Source organism: Notechis scutatus, chromosome 4 (assembly GCF_049901735.1).
Source record: "Notechis scutatus isolate UNSWTSFEM ecotype Mainland chromosome 4, rNotScu1.2, whole genome shotgun sequence".
Classification (NCBI taxonomy): Eukaryota; Metazoa; Chordata; class Lepidosauria; order Squamata; family Elapidae; genus Notechis; species Notechis scutatus.
The window spans coordinates 87,807,923-87,828,933 of record NC_142012.1 but is presented as its reverse complement, the minus strand read 5'-3'; the positions used below and the strand labels follow the sequence as shown (position 1 = coordinate 87,828,933).

At 39.0% G+C, this 21,011-nt stretch overlaps 1 protein-coding gene across 4 annotated transcripts in view; it reads left to right on the top strand.

Moving 5' to 3' along the window:
• HERC4 (HECT and RLD domain containing E3 ubiquitin protein ligase 4) overlaps positions 1-19,594 on the top strand; it is a 47,449-nt gene extending 27,855 nt beyond the window's left edge. Inside the window, exons 15-26 of one of the 4 annotated variants that reach the window (XM_087964046.1) lie at positions 735-907; positions 2,240-2,359; positions 5,336-5,359; positions 5,667-5,765; positions 9,733-9,900; positions 10,282-10,425; positions 11,851-12,017; positions 13,094-13,160; positions 13,478-13,560; positions 13,973-14,156; positions 14,640-14,742; positions 19,151-19,594. In XM_087964046.1, the coding sequence (XP_087820172.1) occupies positions 735-907; positions 2,240-2,359; positions 5,336-5,359; positions 5,667-5,765; positions 9,733-9,900; positions 10,282-10,425; positions 11,851-12,017; positions 13,094-13,160; positions 13,478-13,560; positions 13,973-14,156; positions 14,640-14,742; positions 19,151-19,359 (1,541 nt within the window). In that variant the 3' untranslated portion in view covers positions 19,360-19,594. Of the gene's footprint in view, positions 1-734; positions 908-2,239; positions 2,360-5,335; positions 5,360-5,666; positions 5,766-9,732; positions 9,901-10,281; positions 10,426-11,850; positions 12,018-13,093; positions 13,161-13,477; positions 13,561-13,972; positions 14,157-14,639; positions 14,791-19,150 lie in introns of those variants that run through there. The other 3 variants (XM_026672792.2, XM_087964044.1, XM_087964045.1) reach the window with 3 other exon arrangements.
• The last annotated feature ends 1,417 nt before the right edge of the window (positions 19,595-21,011 follow it).

Here is a 21,011-nt window from a genome sequence, read left to right as displayed (position 1 = left end):
TTAGCCATTGTGTTCCTAAGGGTCAGTTTTATCCCATTTATTTTTAAGGATGATGCGGACAATATCTACCTTTCTGTTTTTCAGCTCGTTCTCTACATAATGTTTAGACATAATAATAGATGTCATGTAGACTAACAACTTCTTAGATAAGATATAATGGTAGGAATCTAATAATCCCATCTGGAAGTGGAAGTACGATTTGTTTCAGGTGAGATTGTGCTTTGACCAAAGGGCTAAGATTATATTTTGAGAGCACTTTCAGAATTTATTATTGCTTTTGGAAGATCCAAACTTTTCTGTCACTAAAAAGTTGGGGGGCCACTGTTCTGTTTTGCTGGTCCTGAAACCTTGACAGGAACTTTTTTCTAAGAAACCCAGTTGAGAAATTTCTAGGGAGCTTTTATTGATTCTTTAGTTTTTGAAGCTTCCAGTTTCTACCTGCAATTTTATAAATTCTGTTATTTCTGCTCACTGTTTTTAAACATGGGTTTGTCTCCTGTTTTAATTGGTTAAGTATGTTTGCTTGCTTTATATCTCATCATATCATAGAAGCTTTTCATGATTCAGAAGCAAACTAAAAAGCTTTTAGTTAAAACATAATATAGTAAATGGATGTTTTGTTTGATGTAGAGTTAAACAGTTGGTGAAATGACATCATAGAGAATGTTAAATAAAAACTAATTCAGCAAGCTGCAGAATGCTTCAGTAACTGTCACCTTCTTGCCTGTTTGTAGAAAACTGGTGGTCTATATTGGAACCTCCATTGTTCCTCAGAATAGTGGAACTTTACAAAGATGTTGTAGTCCACCTTCTGAAACTGTACAAGTTGGGTATCCCTGCTTCAGAGCAAAGAATTTTTGCAAGCTGCCTACATGCTTCACTCAAAGTTTTGGAAATATTACATAGGGTATGTCTTGGAAATCTGTATTCTTATTTTCAAGTTAAGATTCAAATTATATCTATCTTCCATGTAATTGATATAAATATTAATTTATAGGTCTAGGTTCTTTTAGAGTGCCTTCATATTTTGTAGACAACTGGAAGAGAAATGCTTTAATAAAGCATCTGAACTGTAAATCTAAGCAAATGAACTAATATCAATTTCACAAGTTCAGTAGAAATTAATATTTAACCCAATTTTAAAAAACAATATGCCAAGCTAAAGCTGAAGCGGTCAAAGTACAGTTCTAATCATACTTACAGATGTTCAATTTTGATATTAATTCAAATTAGTGAATACCACTTTTTAAATCCACTGCAACGCCACTACTATTACAAAAATTCAAACAGAATTTTACCACAGTTGCATTCTATAACCAGTTTTCTGTGATTTAGCAAAAAATATATATATATATATATATATATATATATATATTCCATAATTACGGTGGTACTTCAGTACTCATCATTAATTGGTTCCAGGAGGCACGATGAGTGCTAAAAACAATGAGTACCAAACAAATAATGTGACTTACCACGTGACCCTTTGTTTCTGTTGGGAAGAACTTCCTGTCTGTCCCTTTTCCTATGTCAGCAATTGCGCAGCATGGTTGACTTCCTGTCCACTCTCTTGGCTGTCCTCTTCCTTTTGCCACTATCTTCCCAGTATGGCTGACTTCTTGTCTCTCCATGGCCATCACCCTTTTCCTATCACTGTGCTTCAACTACCAAACAAATGAGTACAGGGATGTTTTCACATCAAAATGTGTTGGGTATCAAATTCAGTGAGTTTTGAAGCAGTCAAATACCGAAGTATCACTGTATGGCAAAAATTTAAAAACCCCTATTAATATTTATTGGGAAAAAATCATCTTTTTCCCCATGTCCTTTTTAATAGTATTGCTTAAATAGATCTCAAAAATTCTATTGAGAATGAATAGCAAAGGCTGTCTGTTATTGAGATAAATAAAAGGATTCAAAATGCGGAATGGCAATAATCACTATGCTTCTGCTTCTGGTTATAAAAAGTTCTAAAAATTGTGATATTTTGCTATAGCTGCATACAGAAAATTAACATCAGTTAAATTATCAGCAATTGTTCAATCATTTTATTAGTCAGAAATAGTTTTATATTGTTATACCATGGAAAAGGACATTGTTTATGTCTGAAAACAAGTATTTTCTGACTTTTCTGTTTTTATTTATAAAGATAGTTAACATTTCATCTAGAAACATAGTAGTTTAGAAGTGAAATATGAAATACTTTTAGTGATAGATTCTCTTGTGTTTTTTTAAACAGGTGAATGAAAGAGGTGGGCAGATAATACAGTATGATAGATTCTACATACATGAAATACAGGATTTGATCGATATAAGAAATGACTACTTCAACTGGATCCAGCAGCAGGCATATGGAATGGTAAATGTCTTAATTTTTGCTCCCACTGTATCTTTAAAGCGCCCAACCCCCGGCGCGGGGCGCAAACCCACCCGGGGCCCCCCACCCCCCCCCCCCCCCCCCCCCCCCCCCCTGTGTTACATGACCACATAGATAATGCAGTTCTTCATTTTTATTATTTCCAACCATTAGAAAGCATATTGCATGATTTTGGCCATACAAAATTAGGCTCTGGTGAGAAACATATGTCATTTTTGGGCTGTGTTTTCTTGTAGGGATTTTTTTCCCCTGTGGCAAAGTATGTCTAAAACGGATTTATGTTGGAATAAAGCTATCTAGAATGCTTCTCAGTTTTCCTGTTATTTCTGTTATCTGACAGAATGTCTGTGTCTCATATATCTATATGTTTTTATCAGCACTGGAGAAGCTGACATATGCTTTCAAAGTAGTTTCAGGCAGTCCTTGCTACCTTTGATAATAAGCAACATGGTGGTAAAGCACACATTGTCATGTTACTTGGCCAACTCAAGACAAGAGTTCTTGCAGTCTCCGTTGCCATTATTAAGCAAATTGCACACAGTCACAATGTCCTGTGATCACCATTTGCAATCTTGTGCTGGCTTTCTCCTTGATTTTGCTTGTTGGAAACAGGAAATGAAGGTGGCAAATAGCAACCACAGGGATGCTATAGTGTTATAATTGGGAGTTGGTTGCCAAGCGCCCGAATCACAACCGTGATTATGGGGATGTTGTAACAGCCACAACTATGAGACCAGTTGGAAGTCTCCATTCAATGCCATCCTAATTTTAAGCAGTCACTGAATAAGAGGTCATTAAACGGGAACTGTCTGTATCAAGTATGCGGTGCTGAGTTTAGGCAGAAGAGTAAAGGAAGTGACATAATCGGCAGTTAGAAGACAAAGATAAGATACAAAACTTGAAATTGTTCAGTCACTTGAAATTGCAAAGTAAGATTGTATCCGGTGACCCCTTTGGGCTATTTAAAGTGTTTGAGCTGCATTGCAGATGATAATAGCCAATTAAATAATTTTTTAAAGCCCATTTATTCCAGGTTTAAAAAGTTAAGTCCTTGAATTAAGCTATAATTAGGAAATTAGCAGCAACAGCAGCACAAAAATAGTTTGCATTCTTCTAGGATGTTCTTCTTACACATTTCTGCTGCCCTGGAATTCCATGATGATTTTCCATTTGATTACTAGTGAAATTCTGATTTTGTTGACACTGAGCTTTCTGAACAGAGAACACAATCTCCTGCAAGCATTTGTAGAAAAAATATAAAGAACATTCCCCTTCCCCCTTCTACGTGGGGCGGGGAAGGAGAAAAATGTCATGTAGCTTTTTTAAATGAGCGGCTGCCCTGATGTCAGACTAACAAAACAAATTTTGTTCAGGCATTTCTTTATCTTCACGTTTCATATCTAACTTTGTTTTCTGTATTAAGAAAATCTATCTTTCCGGTCCCTTAGAAAACTTGACAGGTATTAATTAGTGTTACATGCATATTGTATTAAAAATGTCAAGTACAAACTTGAATATGAAGGTACTTATAATATGGGGGGAAAGTGATATATTTGTGTTGGAAATGTGACAGATTCCCCAGGTTGTCAAGTGTCTCTTGCTCAGAATTGTTTATCTCAAGTGTCTGGTGTGTTTCTTGTTTTGAGCTCTCGAGCACTAATTGAGCTAAAGCCAAGATCAGAACGTGGTTTCTTAGTTTATACTGAAAGTTGTACTAAATCAGGAGGTCTCCAAACTTGGCAACTTTTAAGACTTGTGGACTTCAACTCCCAGAATTCTATGCTGGCTGGAGAATTCTGAGAGTTGAAGTCCACAAGTCTTAAAAGTTGCCAAGTTTGGGGACCCCTGAAGTAAATGTTTTGGAACTACAATACTTTTGCATCACTAAATGACTTTAATCAAAATGCTAGGACCTTGCTGAGAAGCCTTTCTGCCCTTAAGTCTCCCCATGATCTACTCAGATATGTTGTGTAGGGTATCCTTGTTTGACTTCACAGTTTCAGAGAGGGAGTCATGACATCTGTTGTTTCTCCACTTCTTCAGTTCATCAAAAGCAGGCTCTGAAATTACCGCGGCCATCCCGTTATACTATATGATTGTATTTTTAGATCAGAAATATTCTCTCTCTCTCTCTCTCTCTCTCTCTCTCTCTCTCTCTCTCTCTCTCTCTCTCTCTCTCTCTCTCTCTCTCTCTTTCTTTCTTTCTTTCTTTCTTTCTTTCTTTCTTTTTGGTATCTCAAGTCTGAAATATTTTTGGAATTATTTTGAAGTGTAAGCCAAGGGGCAATTTAGAATAAACGGAACAAAAATATTGATTGAGAAATCTGCTTCTGCTGTTAATAACTCAAGAAATGGAAAGCTCTGTTTAATTTTCCCGTTAAGAGTGTTATTTTGTCAAAGCCTCTAAGAATGATTGAGGAGATTATTGGGAATAATTGTTCCAAGTGGCTGATACTGGAGGTCCCTATTTTTCAACAGCAAACTGGTTTATTGGTTGACATGATCTTGTTAGAACTTGCCTTTCTGTTTCTCCCTTATCTTTTAACTTAATGATTTTCTGCATGCTCAGCACTTTCATAGGTAAAAACACTAGAACTTTAGTATTGAGAGCCTGGAGTGGCCAAAAAACCATAAATAGGGCACAAGAAAGGAGACTATGTCATATCACTCCCGCTAGCAATCTCACAGGGAGAGCAATTCCATTGGGAGGAGGCATAGTGATATACTGGAGATGGTGGGCTGGCATGGAGGCGATATGCTTACCTTAGTCTTTGTTCATTGTTGGCTCATCAGCTCCATTCCCTGTAAGCATAGAACAGTGGGTATTTTAGAGAAACAAATAGACCGAAAGTACTTATTCTTGGGGTTTGGCACTATAAGAAAGTGGAAATTCACATGTTCAAACTAACTCTTATCTTTTCCTCTTAATTACTGCTGCCTTTTGTGCATTGTGCATAGGATATAAGCCATGGGTTAAATGAGGTAAGTGATTAATTGTCAGAATAACAGTTTAGGAACCAGACACAACAAAATTAATTTCTTGGGCTTATTCATAGACTTTGAGAATTACACTGATAATACCCACTTGGAAACTTATCTGGTCAGATCTGGATTATCAAAGAAGAAACTGCATATAATTAATGTATAAATAATAAAGATTGCTCAACTGCATCTGTTGACTTGAACATTTAAATTTAACTTCTTGTTGTAGTCAACTTTTAGTTCGTAAATTAAACAATATTTTTTTCAGTTTTTTTCAAGTAATTCTCCCCCCACTTTCTTTTTTTAGGTGTCAGATGGACCAGTTACAATTTGCACCTATCCCTTCGTATTTGATGCCCAGGCAAAGACAACACTCTTGCAAACAGATGCAGTCCTGCAGATGCAGGTAAATTAATACGGCTTTACTATTTTTAAAATAATGTGCAAAGCAAGTATGATTATTCCTTGATTAATTTGACTTAAAAATGTGTGCTTTGCCTATTCAGAATAAGTTAACTTTTCCTGCATCTTCATTACTTGAAAGATGCTTTATAATCCCATTCCTTATAAAATGGAAACTCTGGGCACTGGTTTTGGCTGAAGATCACCCTTGGCATTGAGTAGCTTGCTGTGGCTATCACTTTTCAGAATGGGAAAAGATATTAGTGTAGTCAGAATCAAAGCTAAATATTATTTAATTCAATTGTTGTAAGTTCATGCATACCAATCACACTGTTCCCTTTCTGGGATAAGGAACATTATACCAAAAAAGTAAGAAATTATAAGCCAAAGAAATTAAGGCAAGATATGGGGTGGTGGGTGGGGGAAGAAATATTGATAACGTTAGTTTATACCAGCACTATATCCGTCCATGTCTTCCCATCCTTGCAATATGTTTATTTCTACAAAATCTGTAAACTGCTTTTACACTGCCTTTTTGTATAAACTTTTCACCACTCTTTCTGAGGATCTCATTAACTGCAGTCATGATTTTTGGGCCTTCTTCTTTGCACATTCATTCCTCCTTCATGTATTTCTTTGCAGTTAATCCTTTATGTGGATTCCATCTGTCTGACCAGACATGATATTCTTCCGATTAAAATCGGAATTCTGATTTTTTTGGAAATCACCCCCCCTTCCCCCCCCCATCTTCTCCTCCTTCCCCTCCCCTCGGAGGCCCCCTGAGTCAGGAGTTGCTACCGCCGCCGCGACTCCAGTCCCACGTTGCCTCGGGAAGGGAAAGGCAAAAGGAAGAGCGCGCGGCACTTGAGCGGCACCGGCTGCAACAGCAGCTCCCGTTTTGCCTTTCCCTTCCCAAGGCAACGCGGGACTGGAGTCGCATTGAGCGCGCCGGCGGTAGCAACTCCTGACAGCCCAGCCGGACACCTGAGCGGAGCCTGGGTGGTGCGGCGGAGGCCGCTGAGCGGCAGGAAAGGGAGCTGGGCAGCCACGGACCATCCGTCTCTCCGTGCAACACGCCACCGCCCGGCCCTGGCAAGGGAAAGCAGCGGGCGCTCCCGGGCGGCGGCCTCGGCCCCGCCCCCAGGGAAGTGGCTGCCCAGCTCTGGAGCTGATCCACACGTGACCGGCTGGAAAGGAAGGGTGTGTAGCGTTGGTGTTGTGTGTGCGATTTTTTGGCTCGCGGCGCGGGGTCTCTTTTGGCCGGCCCCAATTTTTTTTCAGAGGGGAATATCATGCCTGCTGACCAAACCATCTCAAGTCCACATTAATCATCATTCATTCATTCTTGATCCCATCTCTTTCTGTTCCTTCAAAAAAATCCGTTTCTGCTGCATTCCACTTTCTTTTATGTTTCCCTCTGTTTTGCATAGCAAAGCTATTCTATGTTTGACAGTCATTCTCTTCCTTACAGCAGATTGTGTACTATCCATTACTGTCTGAAATGGTGTAGGGCAGTGATGGCGAACCTTTTTGTTGTGGTGTGCCGAAAGCACATGCGTGCCGGCCCTCACAATGCAATGCGCCCTGCACATGTGCATGCAACACCCCTGACGCACCCCCTTACCTGCACTGCGCATGCACGCACCTCCCAGCTGATTTTCAGCCCATTTGAAGCCGTTTTCACTCAACAGAGGCTCAAGGGAAGCCGAAAAACGGGCCTTCCGGAAATACCAGAAGTTCCTGTTTTCAACCTCCGGAGGGTCTCTGGAGCCCGGGAGTGGCCATTTCCACCCTCCCGGAGGCTTGAGGAAGGTCTCGGGAGCCTCAGGAGGCTGAAAACGGGCCCATTTCGGCACTTCCAGTATTTCCGGAAGGCCAGTTTTTGAGACTGCAGAGGCTTCCGTCAAACCTCCGGAAGGGTGAAAACGGCCTCAAATTGGCCGAAAATCAGCTTGGAGGCATGCACATGCACAGTGCAGTTAATTTTGGCTGGGGCTCGTGTGCCCGCACAAATGGCTCTGTGTGTCACCTGTGGCACGTGTGCCATAGGTTCGCCATCACAGGTATAGGGTCTCCCGCTTGAGTAGGGGGGTGGACTAGAAGATGCAAAGTCCCTTCCAGCTCTATTCTGATTCTGATTCACTACATTTTTTTTTATCAGCATGCAGATGTTCTAGTTTACCATTTATATGTAACTTTCAGTTGTTCAGTTCATTTTCCTGTCCAACACAACTGTCTCTATCTTTGATACATTGATTTTCAATTTAAATCACTAATTGCTCTGCACAATCTCATATTCTTTAAATCATGAAGATTCTTAGCTACTACATGGATCATCTGCCTTAAAAGTATAGCTTGTTCAGATTCCCAACAACACTTCCTAATATCACTGTCAGCATGTAGAGTATGTTGACGTAACCCATTCAGGAGGTGACTAAGGTATGAGTGACGGAAAGCAGTGTGTCCCAGTCCATAAAGGGGCACTGCTGGTGCACAAAGTTGTGCAAATACCCTCCTGGTTTTGACTACCATCTGCTATTTGAGTCCAGGAGGACCACAAGTTGCACATTAATTCCATTCATTGGATGGAAAATCCTTAGATCCGGAGAGCCCTAAAATTCACAGCCACTCAGTTTTGCCAGGGTTCTTCCCCATTGAACCCTGTATGGCCTCCAGACATTGAGACAGAATCTCCGAAACATCACTTGGTCAGTCTGGAGTGGAAATATAAATGCTTCTTGTTGGTGTTAAGTAGTCTGGGGAGAGTGCTAAGCCCTAAGGGACACTATAGAGAAAGGACTGTGGGTTTGATCTCTTCCCCCCGACCCCAGTCAGCCTCACCCAGGACCAACTCTGGCTAATCCCCCACCCCAAGTCATCTGATCTTGTTCTTACATTATCACCATTTACCATCCACTCAGATATAAATCCCTAGATTTTTATGCATCCAGAGCAGCTTAAATGACACCAGTTTCTACTTTCTGTTATACATTTTAAACATTTCATTCACAATGTCATCTATTCGTTTATGTTCTATATGAGTTTATCAGATGAATTCCACAAGAACAGTCCACCTTCAATGCAATCTTTTATATTTTTCCCCTTTCTCTAATTTTTACTTTGCTAGTTTATCTGAGTTTCACAAATACATAGGTATTTTATTCATTTCTTCATTTTAATTTAGTTTCATTCCTTCTTTCATTCATTGATTTATGCCCTTTCCCATTTTACATTCCAATCCTAATATCCCATATCTTGTAATTGCCAACAGATAGGTCCATAACACTGAGCTCCATTGTTCATCATGGTTTGAATCACTTGAGTTTCCATGTAATATTTTTAGTAAGATATAAATGGTATACAGGATACCAGGATAACTCCAAACATTCTCAAGCTCTTCTGTGCAATCAGAGTCTTCAACGACAAGAGTATTTTGTAAGTCAGTGTTGTTGGCTTCATGCCACCAGCTTGGAGAAACATATAGTGTGCCGAAACACACTCAACATAGTGCAGTTTAAATTTATAAAACATAAGTTAATGAAATGCAGCCAGTATGGTTTTTCTCACAGTATTCCTTTAGTCATACTGAACATTGCAGTTTAATGAAAAAAAAATGGGGTGTCACATTGATGAAGACTTGAGTCTTTGGGCTTCTGGCTGAGTTCTCTGACATCCTTTGTTTCTGTCACTGCAGTTGCCAAACAACCCCTGAAACATCATCATCATTATTGTGGATCATTGATGAGGTCAGAGTAAGCTTTAGGCAGCAAGAAATTTCTTGGTTAGGAACAATGTGCTTGTTCATCTGGGGAGAGAAAATGGAGAAAAACTTTGCTCTAAGGGGCAAATGCTGGAAATCATCATTAATATAATTTTACTACTTGTGAAATTTCTTAAATGTCAACTCTGTCTTCGTCCCATGTTCACTACCATAACTGCTGCTCCTAAGGCTTTTACTTGGTTTTTCCCAGATGGCTGTTGACCAGGCTCACAGACAGAATTTCTCATCTATTTTTCTCCCAGTATTTGAATCTGTCAATCCATGTCTGATCTTAATTGTGCGCAGAGAAAATATTGTGGGGGATGCCATGGAAGTTCTAAGGAAAACAAAAAACCTAGATTACAAGAAACCTCTCAAGGTATGTCATGTTGGCATGTTTAAAATTCTTGATACACACATCAACTTACAATTGTGATTCTCCCTCCTCTGCTCTTTCCCTTCTAAAGATTCATCTTGGGAATGCCCATTTTGGGATGCCAAAATTTTGAGCAGAACAACAGCTGGCCCATAAAGGATTCTAGTAGTCCCAGCCATTCAAAAATACGATCACAATTATTATTATTTTTTAAAAAAACTGGAGTTTCATTAATGTATTTGAATATCAAAATTATTAGGAGCAATTTGAGATCCATGACGAATTTGCTGTTTAAAAATATATATATTCTGTTATCCATGCAACAAATCTATACTTGAATGTAACAATTATAACTTAGCATGCTAACTTCATTGCCAATGTTAGGTTATTTTTGTAGGTGAAGAAGCTGTTGATGCAGGTGGAGTCCGCAAAGAATTTTTTTTGCTTATTATGAGAGAACTATTGGATCCCAAGTATGGAATGTTTAGATACAATGAAGATTCAAGACTGATCTGGTTCTCAGATAAGGTATGTAGTCTGTATGAGGGTTGTTGTTTTTTTGCTAGTCTGGTGGCAGTGAATAGATTTTGGTTTGCCTTGCAAAGTGCCCCTAAGTGTGGTTTTTTTTAAAAAAAAGATTTATACCAGTTCACATCAACTGTTCTCTTGTGGTTCATGATGGGATTTCTGCATCTGGCTTTGAGCTTCAGCTTGGATGGGTTATCTTCCCACCTTTCTAGGTTGGCAGCTATATCTGATTATGCACTTTCTTGCAATGGGGTGGAGGAGGATCTATGTTTTGTACTTAGGTATGAGACTTCTAAGCTGTGATTTGTTTTATTCTAGGAAAACGTATGTGCTGTTTTTCCATTAAAGTTAACATACAGTTAATAGCATTATATGAAAAACAGTAGGATAAGCAAGAACAATCGTGGAACAAGTAGAGCTTTCAAAAAAAGCAAATAGTTGAATCAAAACTGGCACCACATGAGCTTCTAGAAAGATAATTTTGCAATGGAAGGGCAATGTGGAAAAGGTCCTTCCCCCAGTCATAATCCCCCAGTCCTGCTTCAGAAAATGTTTAGAATTGAAGAAATGATTGTGTATGGCCTTTGGGAGCCATTTACATAGTCCATACGAGTCTTGCCTAGTCTCCCTTTCGCCTACTCCCAGGTAGGCTGCAAGGGACCATCTTGTAGAAAAAAGGACTGAAATGCACTGTATCCCTGAATTAAGAACTGCGTGGTACTTAGAGAGAGAGTGTGTGTTAATAAGCATATGTGTGCAGGCCCTTGTATATGTGTATGATCTATGTATAGGCGTGACCCTTAAAACCTGAGCAGCAATTTCAGAGCCCAGTGGTTTCTCAGCTCTGGATTACAGTAACACTTACAGGATGTTACTGGAGCCTAGGGATGATGGCCAAAGTATTTCAGCATAGAAGAAGTTGCAAGATATATCAGTGTAACTGATGAATCGTACACAGAGTTGTATTGACTTCTTAAGGATGCCAGGTACAATGGGAGCCTTAAATTGCTAATTTGATACTTTGGGTATAAGGGGATCCCATTTACTCTTTGAAGTACTCTGGGGTATCAAAGCGCATTCTCCATCTTCTTTCTTTGACCAACCTCATGTTGTGCCAGGCAACATTTGACTCCTACCCACATAGTGGTCAATATCAGTTTGGGAGGATTGTTAAAGTAGACAATTGTTCTTTTTTTTCTGAAGGAAAGTAGCTGGTTAGAAGAATCTTCAATAACGTGGACTCTAGTCTGAAACAGATGAGTTAATTTTTAGTATTTTGGCTTTCTAAAAGGTTCACATTTTACTTTGAGGTTTAACGTTTATTGAACACACACATTACTTGTAGAACTTAGATAATATGGAACAATGTATCCTAACATTATTTGCTTTGTTTTCTGTTGAATTACTTTTTGTTTGTGTTCACAGACCTTTGAAGACAGTGACTTGTTTCACCTGATTGGTGTAGTTTGCGGACTAGCAATATATAATTTTACTATTGTAGAACTTCACTTTCCACTGGCTTTATACAAGAAGCTTCTGAACAAGAAACCTACCCTGGAAGACCTCAAAGAGTTAATGCCTGATGTTGGCAGGTGAACACAATTGTAGTTGATATTGTATAGATATTAAATTACCTGTGCTTTGGCTTGTTTCATTAGTGAAAAGAATTAAGTTCTGCAATGTTAATCAGAAGATGACGTATAAATGTTGCTTACTTTGTACTGCTTAGAGTGTTAATACACACACATTTGTGATTTAATCAATTTTGATTTAATTTTCTTGATTAAAAACACAAATCTGATGATGAGAAGCATTTGGTGGCTATTCTAAGAAGTCAGCTATCATGTTTTGATTTGAGATCATTTATTCCCATCCGACCAGCCTGTTTTCTGGCTTCATAATTTTTCTGCAATCTGGGTAGAAGAAAAGGAGGACACTTATAGACGAAAGAGCAAACACTTTCTCCTCTGTTGTCAAGCACAGACTTTGTAAGACAGAATAAGATGCTGAATGAACATATAAAATCTGCTTGGCATTTTCGTTGCTTTCCCCTAATTTGGAATTACAGTATAACTCAATTAAAGTTAAAACATTTAAAAAATGAGAAATTTTATTTGTGCATATTTAAAAACACATCCTTTAAAACTTTGGAATAAAGGTCATCAAAATAAAAATAAGCAATGTAACAGGGTTTGCCATAAGATAGTGCCATCAAGATGAATTTTTGCATAGTTGAGAATTATTCATATGTTGGAATGTTAGAAAAAATGCCGGCACATTCTATAAAATGGTGCCTGGAATTAGAATAGGCACTGTTGTAGTACTGTAAATGAAATGTGTACATATGGAGTGATTTCAATCTAATTATCAAAACAGCATGCACTTGTGGGGAACTAGCTAAGTTTGCAAAAGCAGAAAATATTTCAGGAGGTGGGGAGCATGAAAGGTTGGGAAGAGATCAAAAAAGGACTATTAGAGCTGAAAATCTCAAGGAAGAACAAATGCTGGATAACTGAGCTGAGTGCTTCCATTCTGCATTGCAATGTTTTGTGGATGTAATTCATTGTTCTCAGTTTTGGTAGAAGGATAGCAAAACCTTTCAAGTTTGCAGAGTCTAATTAAATCCTGCTGTTGCTGAAATGAAAGATTAGAATATTTTATTTTCCAGGAGTATGCAACACTTGCTAGATTATCCAGAAGACGATGTGGAAGATACCTTCTGCCTCAACTTTACAGTAAGTATTCTATGTTAGCACAGATGTCAGTTCATTTTAAGTAGAATGAATATTAATCTACAAATAGAATACTTTATTGATCAAGTGAATTTGTCTCTGGTGCATAAGTTCTCAGTGTACATGCCAAAACAGCAAAATAATAATGTTCATAATAACATAACAATATGTAATTAAAACATAGGATAATCATAATAACGATACCAATAGAGAAAGTAGTGGAACGGATGAGAAGGATAAAAGTAACATAGCCTCTTTACAAAAACAATGTTGAAATCTTCTGCAGCAAACAATAAGATACTATGTTCTCTCCTAAACAGATTACAGTTGAAAACTTTGGTGCCACAGAAGTTAAAGAGCTAATTCCAAATGGTGCTGATATCCCTGTTGTCAAACAGAACAGGTAGGTTTTAATAGTATATATTTCATTTAAACTGTGGCTTATGAAGCTGGGAATGAGCACAGGCCAAGTTTTCCTTCTGTGCTTAATTCAGTGCTCTACCCTGTGATGTGCATGAAGCCATTAAAGAAGCTAGTGGTATGTTTAGTTAACCTACTTTAAATCAGACATAACAGGATATTCAGGCTTAATGTATTTTATAAATGAAGCTCTAGAGTCAGGAGGAGAAACAGCACTTCCATAACTATATCTGTCCATGATTTAGCTGAATCATAAGCCTTTGCCTGACAGATTATTTTGTAGAATATTTTGTTGACGGAAGAAGAAATGGTCATAAAAATGAGGATAATTACCATTGCTAAATGGATTATGTACTGGGTCTTTCTAAAGGGCTTTTCTTTTAATCCGATTTTAGGCAAGAGTTTGTGGATGCCTACGTGGACTACATCTTCAATAAATCTGTGGCTTCTCTCTACGATGCATTCCATGAAGGCTTTCACAAAGTGTGTGGTGGTAAAGTTCTTCAGCTGTTTGAACCTAATGAACTGCAAGCAATGGTGATTGGGAACACAAACTATGACTGGAAAGAACTAGAGAAGGTATGTGGCTCTGCCAGAAATTAACTGCTGTTCAGGAATTAAGCCTTCTGTTTGCCAAGGTTATTTTCCAAGACTTCTTGTCCTTCCCTATGCCCTTTGGTAACAGAGAATGTTTGTTACAAAAAGAAATTTTTAAAAAAATACCTCTAAACTCATTATAGACATCGAACCTTTATTAAACTAAATATGATTGGTGGTAAACTTTCAAATAGTGGAAATGAAAATTTATGTATGCAGCAGTCCTTTGCGTATTTCCCCAGGCATCTCATGATAAATATCACTTACATTAATAGAAGATTGTAGCTAAAGTTTTTAAATAGCTTATTTAAGCATGCCTATTGCACAGTTCTTTACAGTGTCCTTGTTTGCACTTCAATATCTGTTTGATGGTTAACATAGTCTACCATTTGCAGGGGAAAAGGAAGAAAGAATCCCAGAGGCAATATTCTTTAATAGTATGGTTTTGATTTTCTCTCTCCTTAGAATACTCAATACAAAGGAGAATATTGGGCAGATCATCCAACAATTAAATGGTTCTGGGAAGTTTTTCATGAGTTATCACTGGAAAAGAAGAAACAGTTTTTGTGTAAGTATCTTCATAAAATGAGTACATCTTGACCTGGGGTCCTAGTTGGTACATAATGCTAAATCTGTCCTTATTCTTCTTTCCAACGTAAGCAAGAGCCACCCAAGAGTTATTCGGTTCTACTTTTAACAATCCAGAAGGCAGGCAACTTGCTTACTTTGCTTTTTAAGGTTTTTAATCGGTTAATTTTTTTGTTTCTGTCCTGTGTACACCAAAATCACATGCAAGTGAGAAAGTAGTGGAACGGATGAGAAGGATAAAAGTAACATAGCCTCTTTACAAAAACAATGTTGAAATCTTCTGCAGCAAACAATAAGATACTATGTTCTCTCCTAAACAGATTACAGTTGAAAACTTTGGTGCCACAGAAGTTAAAGAGCTAATTCCAAATGGTGCTGATATCCCTGTTGTCAAACAGAACAGGTAGGTTTTAATAGTATATATTTCATTTAAACTGTGGCTTATGAAACTGGGAATGAGCACAGGCCAAGTTTTCCTTCTGTGCTTAATTCAGTGCTCTATCCTGTAATGTGCATGAAGCCATTAAAGAAGCTAGTGGTATGTTTAGTTAACCTACTTTAAATCAGACATAACAGGATATTCAGGCTTAATGTATTTTATAAATGAAGCTCTAGAGCAGGGGTGGGCAAACTACGGCCCGCGGGACACATCCGGCCCGTTGGTCATTTTAATACGGCCCGCCTCTGAAAAAAAAAAAATTCCCCTCTGAAAAAAAAATTGGGGCTGGCCAAAGAGACCCGCGCGCGCAAAAATTGCACACACAACACGGAGCTGGGCAGCTGCTTCCCTGCTAGCGAAGGCCACCGCCCGGGAACGCCCACTGCTTTCCCAAGCCAGGGCTGGGCGGTGGCGTGTTGCCCTGCACCGCGTGGCCCCCGCCTGGCAGCGTGCTTCTCAGCTGGTCTCCTCCTCCTCGGCCATACAGAACAAACAGGCAGAGAAGGAGGAGATCCAGCCGGCTGGATGGGGAAGCTTTCTGCGCCGAAAGAGGCAGCTACTAATCTCCGGCTTTGCTCCGCTTCTCCAATGGTCCGGCACCACCCTGTTCTTCTTGTGCTGCGAAAGAGGCGGCTAATGATCTCGGCTCCGCTCTGCTTCTCCAACATCCGGCGCCACCCTGTTCTGTGTCAGGCCCAGCAAGTCCGAGCAGCAGGCGCACAGAACAGGCGGTGCCGTATGTTGGAGAAGCAGAGCGGAGCCGGAGATCATTGCCGCCTCTTTCGCAGCACAAGAAGCCTCCCCCAACTGACCAGCTGCTCTCCTCCTTCTCTGTCTGTTTGTTTTGTATGGCCGAGGAGGAAGAGACCAGCCGGCTGGTTGGGGGAAGCTTTCTGCGCCCGAAAGAGGCAGCTACTAATCTCCGGCTTTGCTCCGCTTCTCCAATGGTCCGGCACCACCCTGTTCTTCTTGTGCTGCAAAGGCGGCTAATGATCTCCGGCTCCGCTCTGCTTCTCCAACATCCGGCGCCACCCTGTTCTGTGTCAGGCCCAGCAAGTCCGAGCAGCCGGCGCACAGAACAGGGCAGCGCCGGATGTTGGAGAAGCAGAGTGGAGCCGGAGATCATTAGCCGCCTCTTTCGCAGCACAAGAAGCCTCCCCAACTGGCCAGGTGCTCTCCTCCTTCTCTGCCTCCTTCTCTGCCTCTCCCCTCTTGCTCCTCACAGTTGCCCTGAGCTGGTGCGGTTCTTTACTTGGGCAGCCAGACACCCGCAGCAGCGCCCGCAGCAGCAACAGGCAGTTCTGCCCGGGCTCTGCTCAGGTGTCCGGCTGGGGCTGTCAGGAGTTGCTACCGCCCGGCGCAGCTGCGCGGCTCCAGTCCCGCGTTGCCTTGGGAAAGGAAGGCAAAACCAGGAGCCGCTGAGCCTGAACCTCCGGTGCCGCTGCTGCTTTTGCAAAGCACCGCCGCGACTCTTCCTTTTTGCCTTTCCCTTCCCGAGGCAACGTGGGACTGGAGCCACGTGGAGCCGTGCCGGCAGTAGCAACTCCTGACTCAGGGGCCTCCGAGGGGAGGGGAAGGAGAAGAAGGGGGGAAGGGGGGGCGATTCCCAAAAAATCTTGGTGCTGACCCGGTCCGTCTGTCAAATTTTAAAAGTGAATGCGGCCCCTGAGCCAAAAAGTTTGCCCACCCCTGCTCTAGAGTCAGGAGGAGAAACAGCACTTCCATAACTATATCTGTCCATGATTTAGCTGAATCATAAGCCTTTGCCTGACAGATTATTTTGTAGAATATTTTGTTGACGGAAGAAGAAATGGTCATAAAATGAGGATAATTACCATTGCTAAATGGATTATGTACTGGGTCTTTCTAAAGGGCTTTTCTTTTAATCCGATTTTAGGCAAGAGTTTGTGGATGCCTACGTGGACTACATCTTCAATAAATCTGTGGCTTCTCTCTACGATGCATTCCATGAAGGCTTTCACAAAGTGTGTGGTGGTAAAGTTCTTCAGCTGTTTGAACCTAATGAACTGCAAGCAATGGTGATTGGGAACACAAACTATGACTGGAAAGAACTAGAGAAGGTATGTGGCTCTGCCAGAAATTAACTGCTGTTCAGGAATTAAGCCTTCTGTTTGCCAAGGTTATTTTCCAAGATTTCTTGTCCTTCCCTATGCCCTTTGGTAACAGATAATGTTTGTTACAAAAAGAAATTTTTTAAAAAAATACCTCTAAACTCACTATAGACACCGAACCTTTATTAAACTAAATATGATTGGTGGTAAACTTTCAAATAGTGGAAATGAAAATTTATGTATACTGCAGTCCTTTGCATATTTCCCCAGGCATCTCATGATAAATATCACTTACATTAATAGAAGATTGTAGCTAAAGTTTTTAAATAGCTTATTTAAGCATGCCTATTGCACAGTTCTTTACAGTGTCCTTGTTTGCACTTCAATATCTGTTTGATGGTTAACATAGTCTACCATTTGCAGGGGAGAAGGAAGAAAGAATCCCAGAGGCAATATTCTTTAATAGTATGGTTTTGATTTTTCTCTCTCCTTAGAATACTCAATACAAAGGAGAATATTGGGCAGATCATCCAACAATTAAATGGTTCTGGGAAGTTTTTCATGAGTTATCACTGGAAAAGAAGAAACAGTTTTTGTGTAAGTATCTTCATAAAATGAGTACATCTTGACCATTGTTAGCTGGGGTCCTAGTTGGTACATAATGCTAAATCTGTCCTTATTCTTCTTTCCAACGTAAGCAAGAGCCACCCAAGAGTTATTCGGTTCTACTTTTAACAATCCAGAAGGCAGGCAACTTGCTTACTTTGCTTTTTAATGGTTTTTAATTAACGGTTGAATTTTTTGTTTCTGTCCTGTGTACTCTGTCCAAAATCACATGCAAGTGAGGTGGGCAGCTGTATAAATTGAATGGTGTTTTTTTTTTAAAAAAATCCCCCCCTGTGAAAGCCATTTCCGCTCTTGGACATAAGAGAAACTCTTTCTCCCTCAGCAGTCCCTGGCATAAGATATGCAAGTAAAGAGAGTTGGGTAATCTTACTGTAGAATTGGATGTCTGGTTATGTATTTTTGAGGACTATCTTATGTTTTATTCAAAGTCTTGGCAGCCCTGTTTTTCCAGTGATCCTGAGCTGGTATTATCAAACTAAAAAGGGTAATCTTCTAAATTATTTAACCCAATTCCAGGAATATTGGAGATAACTTTGGGTAGAAAGGGATTTTTTTTCACCTCTTCACACTAGAGAACATACCAGCCTGAAGCTTACAGCAAATATTGTGATGGTAGTACATATGGGTCTGCCTTAAAATCTGAGCCAATGTTTCCTATAAAATGTAGAATATATTGTGGGAAACATAAGTAAATATATATTTAAAAAGCTGAGAAGCGGGAAAGTACACAGTGAATATTTCAAACAAATACTATAGACTATTATTTTAAGTTTTCTAGGAATCCTTAATATTCTCTTATTTTATTAAACATAACTTTATTAAGCATTCCTTTTAATTGACAAAAAATACAACATTCTTTTTTTACTCTTATGAAAAGTCCAAACATTTTTTCCTCCTGAACTGAGGGATGTATTTCTTTAGCTTATTTTTTAGATCTAACACTGAGTTTTGAGGATTTGATGTTAAATATTGGGGTGATGGGTGGCAGCACTATGATAATAAAATCTTCCCTGTGATTAACCCGATAGGATTCACTCCTTGAATACTAAATTCTTAAAGGTTTAAATAGCTTGTCTGTCCATTTCCTGATAGATTCCACAAACGTAAATAATTATGTATTTAGCCAAAAGTATTTTAACATAATACGTTAACAAAAATTATTTATACAGTAGTCCTGTATATCACATAATGGTACTCTGTGATAAAGTTTTGATATGTGACTTAGATTATTCCATTTTCTTTCTTTTTAGTGTTTTTGACAGGGAGCGATCGTATTCCTATACTTGGAATGAAGAGCCTTAGTCTTATTATCCAACCAACCGGAGGTGGAGATGAATATCTTCCAGTATCTCATACATGTTTTAATCTCCTTGATCTTCCAAAATATACCAACAAAGAAATACTCAGATCAAAGTTGATCCAAGCAATCGATCACTGTGAAGGCTTCAATTTAGTATAATGTAAAAACTCAGCACCATCCAATCATTTAATTGGGAACATTAAGCCAATGCTTAGATCTGCTTTGCAGTGTAAATGAGTGATACCCAAGTGGTGGTGATTATAAGAAGCTTGTTCATAAACTATGTTCAGTGATCTGATTCTTTCACAGGAGCCAAAAATCCTTATATTAATGATTGTCTTGATGCGAATTGCATTTTGCCATCTTAACAATAAAAATGCAATGTTGGAATAAACACAAGTTTCATAACTAAATTTTAGTACTTCACATATTGCAAAAATGTTGCTGTGTGTGTGAAAGATGTGCTTTTCTTTTCAAATCACTGAAAGTCAAATTAGATTTTCATTTTGTTAAGTTTTTTTTTAATATGCTCCAGCAGCAGTAAAGTATCTATTGCTTTATGGAATTGGGGCTGCTTTGTTAAAATAAACAAAGTTAAATAAATAGGAAGAGAAAGTAAGTACAACGTATTTATCCACGTTTGGAGATGGGTTTGGTGAAGACACTGATTTACCATAACACCGAGGAAAATTTATGTACATTTTACATTTACATTTATTTACATTTCAACTTGCAACTAGTTTAGCTTCTTTTATAATGAAAGCAATCAAGAGGATGTCAGTGCTATTTTCATTGGCAGTTCCTTCACATGTCCATGCAGTTGTCATTTGATAATTAAAACTATGAAAGAAAAATCGGTTTCTTAAATTTTGAGATTTGATTTGTGGTGATCCAAATAAAACTCGGGTGTTTGGCATAAGTTCAGAATTATCAACACGTTCTTTTTTTCCCTTGGGCAGAACTAAGATTTTATCTTTCTTACTTTCAATTATTGGAGTAGCTTTAAAATTCTGGTTAAATTACTGACTTTTTTTTTTTTTTTTTAGCTTTTTAAGGACTTTGGTCATTGGAAGTGATGACTTTGAACCAAGGAGGTGCAATTACTGGGAGAGGGGCGGGGGTAAAGTTCCTGAATGTTTACATGTTATTAATAGTACGTGACTTTCAGCTGTGAAATAAATATTTATTTTTTTTAGATTTATAAACTGCAGTGAAACAATTCAAGCCTAAAATAAAAATATTTGAATGAAAATGTTGAATAATGTATACATGTAAAAGTCTCATTTTTTTTTTAACATTATGGAGAAAATTTGCTTAGGTCATGTGTCCAAATTATTTTAAGATGAACATGTGTTCAAACTTTATTTGGATCTTGTCAGACTTACTCAATTCAGGTCTGCAGAAATAATGTGTAAAGGCATTACCTATCTTGAAATGCCTGGAAGGAAGAAGTTAAAAAGGACCTTGGTGGCCTTGTAGTCCAATGCCCTGCTCAAACATTAGCAACTGGTTGTCCAATCTCTTCTTTAAAAACTTCCAGAGCATCCACAACTTCTGGAGGCACTGGTTGATTTCTCCTTAGTTCTCTCCTTGATTAGTTTCCATCAGTTGCTTATCCTGTCTTCAGGTGCTTTGGAGAGTAGGTTATTTCCTCTTTGTGGCAGCCCCTTAGATATTGAAACACTGCTATCATGTCACCCCCTAGTCCTTTTCATAAAACTACACGAGAGTTCTTCAACCCATAAACGTGCATGCTTACGTTTTGTTCTTTGCCTTCCTGCTTTACAACAGAACACCAAACAAGATAGCCT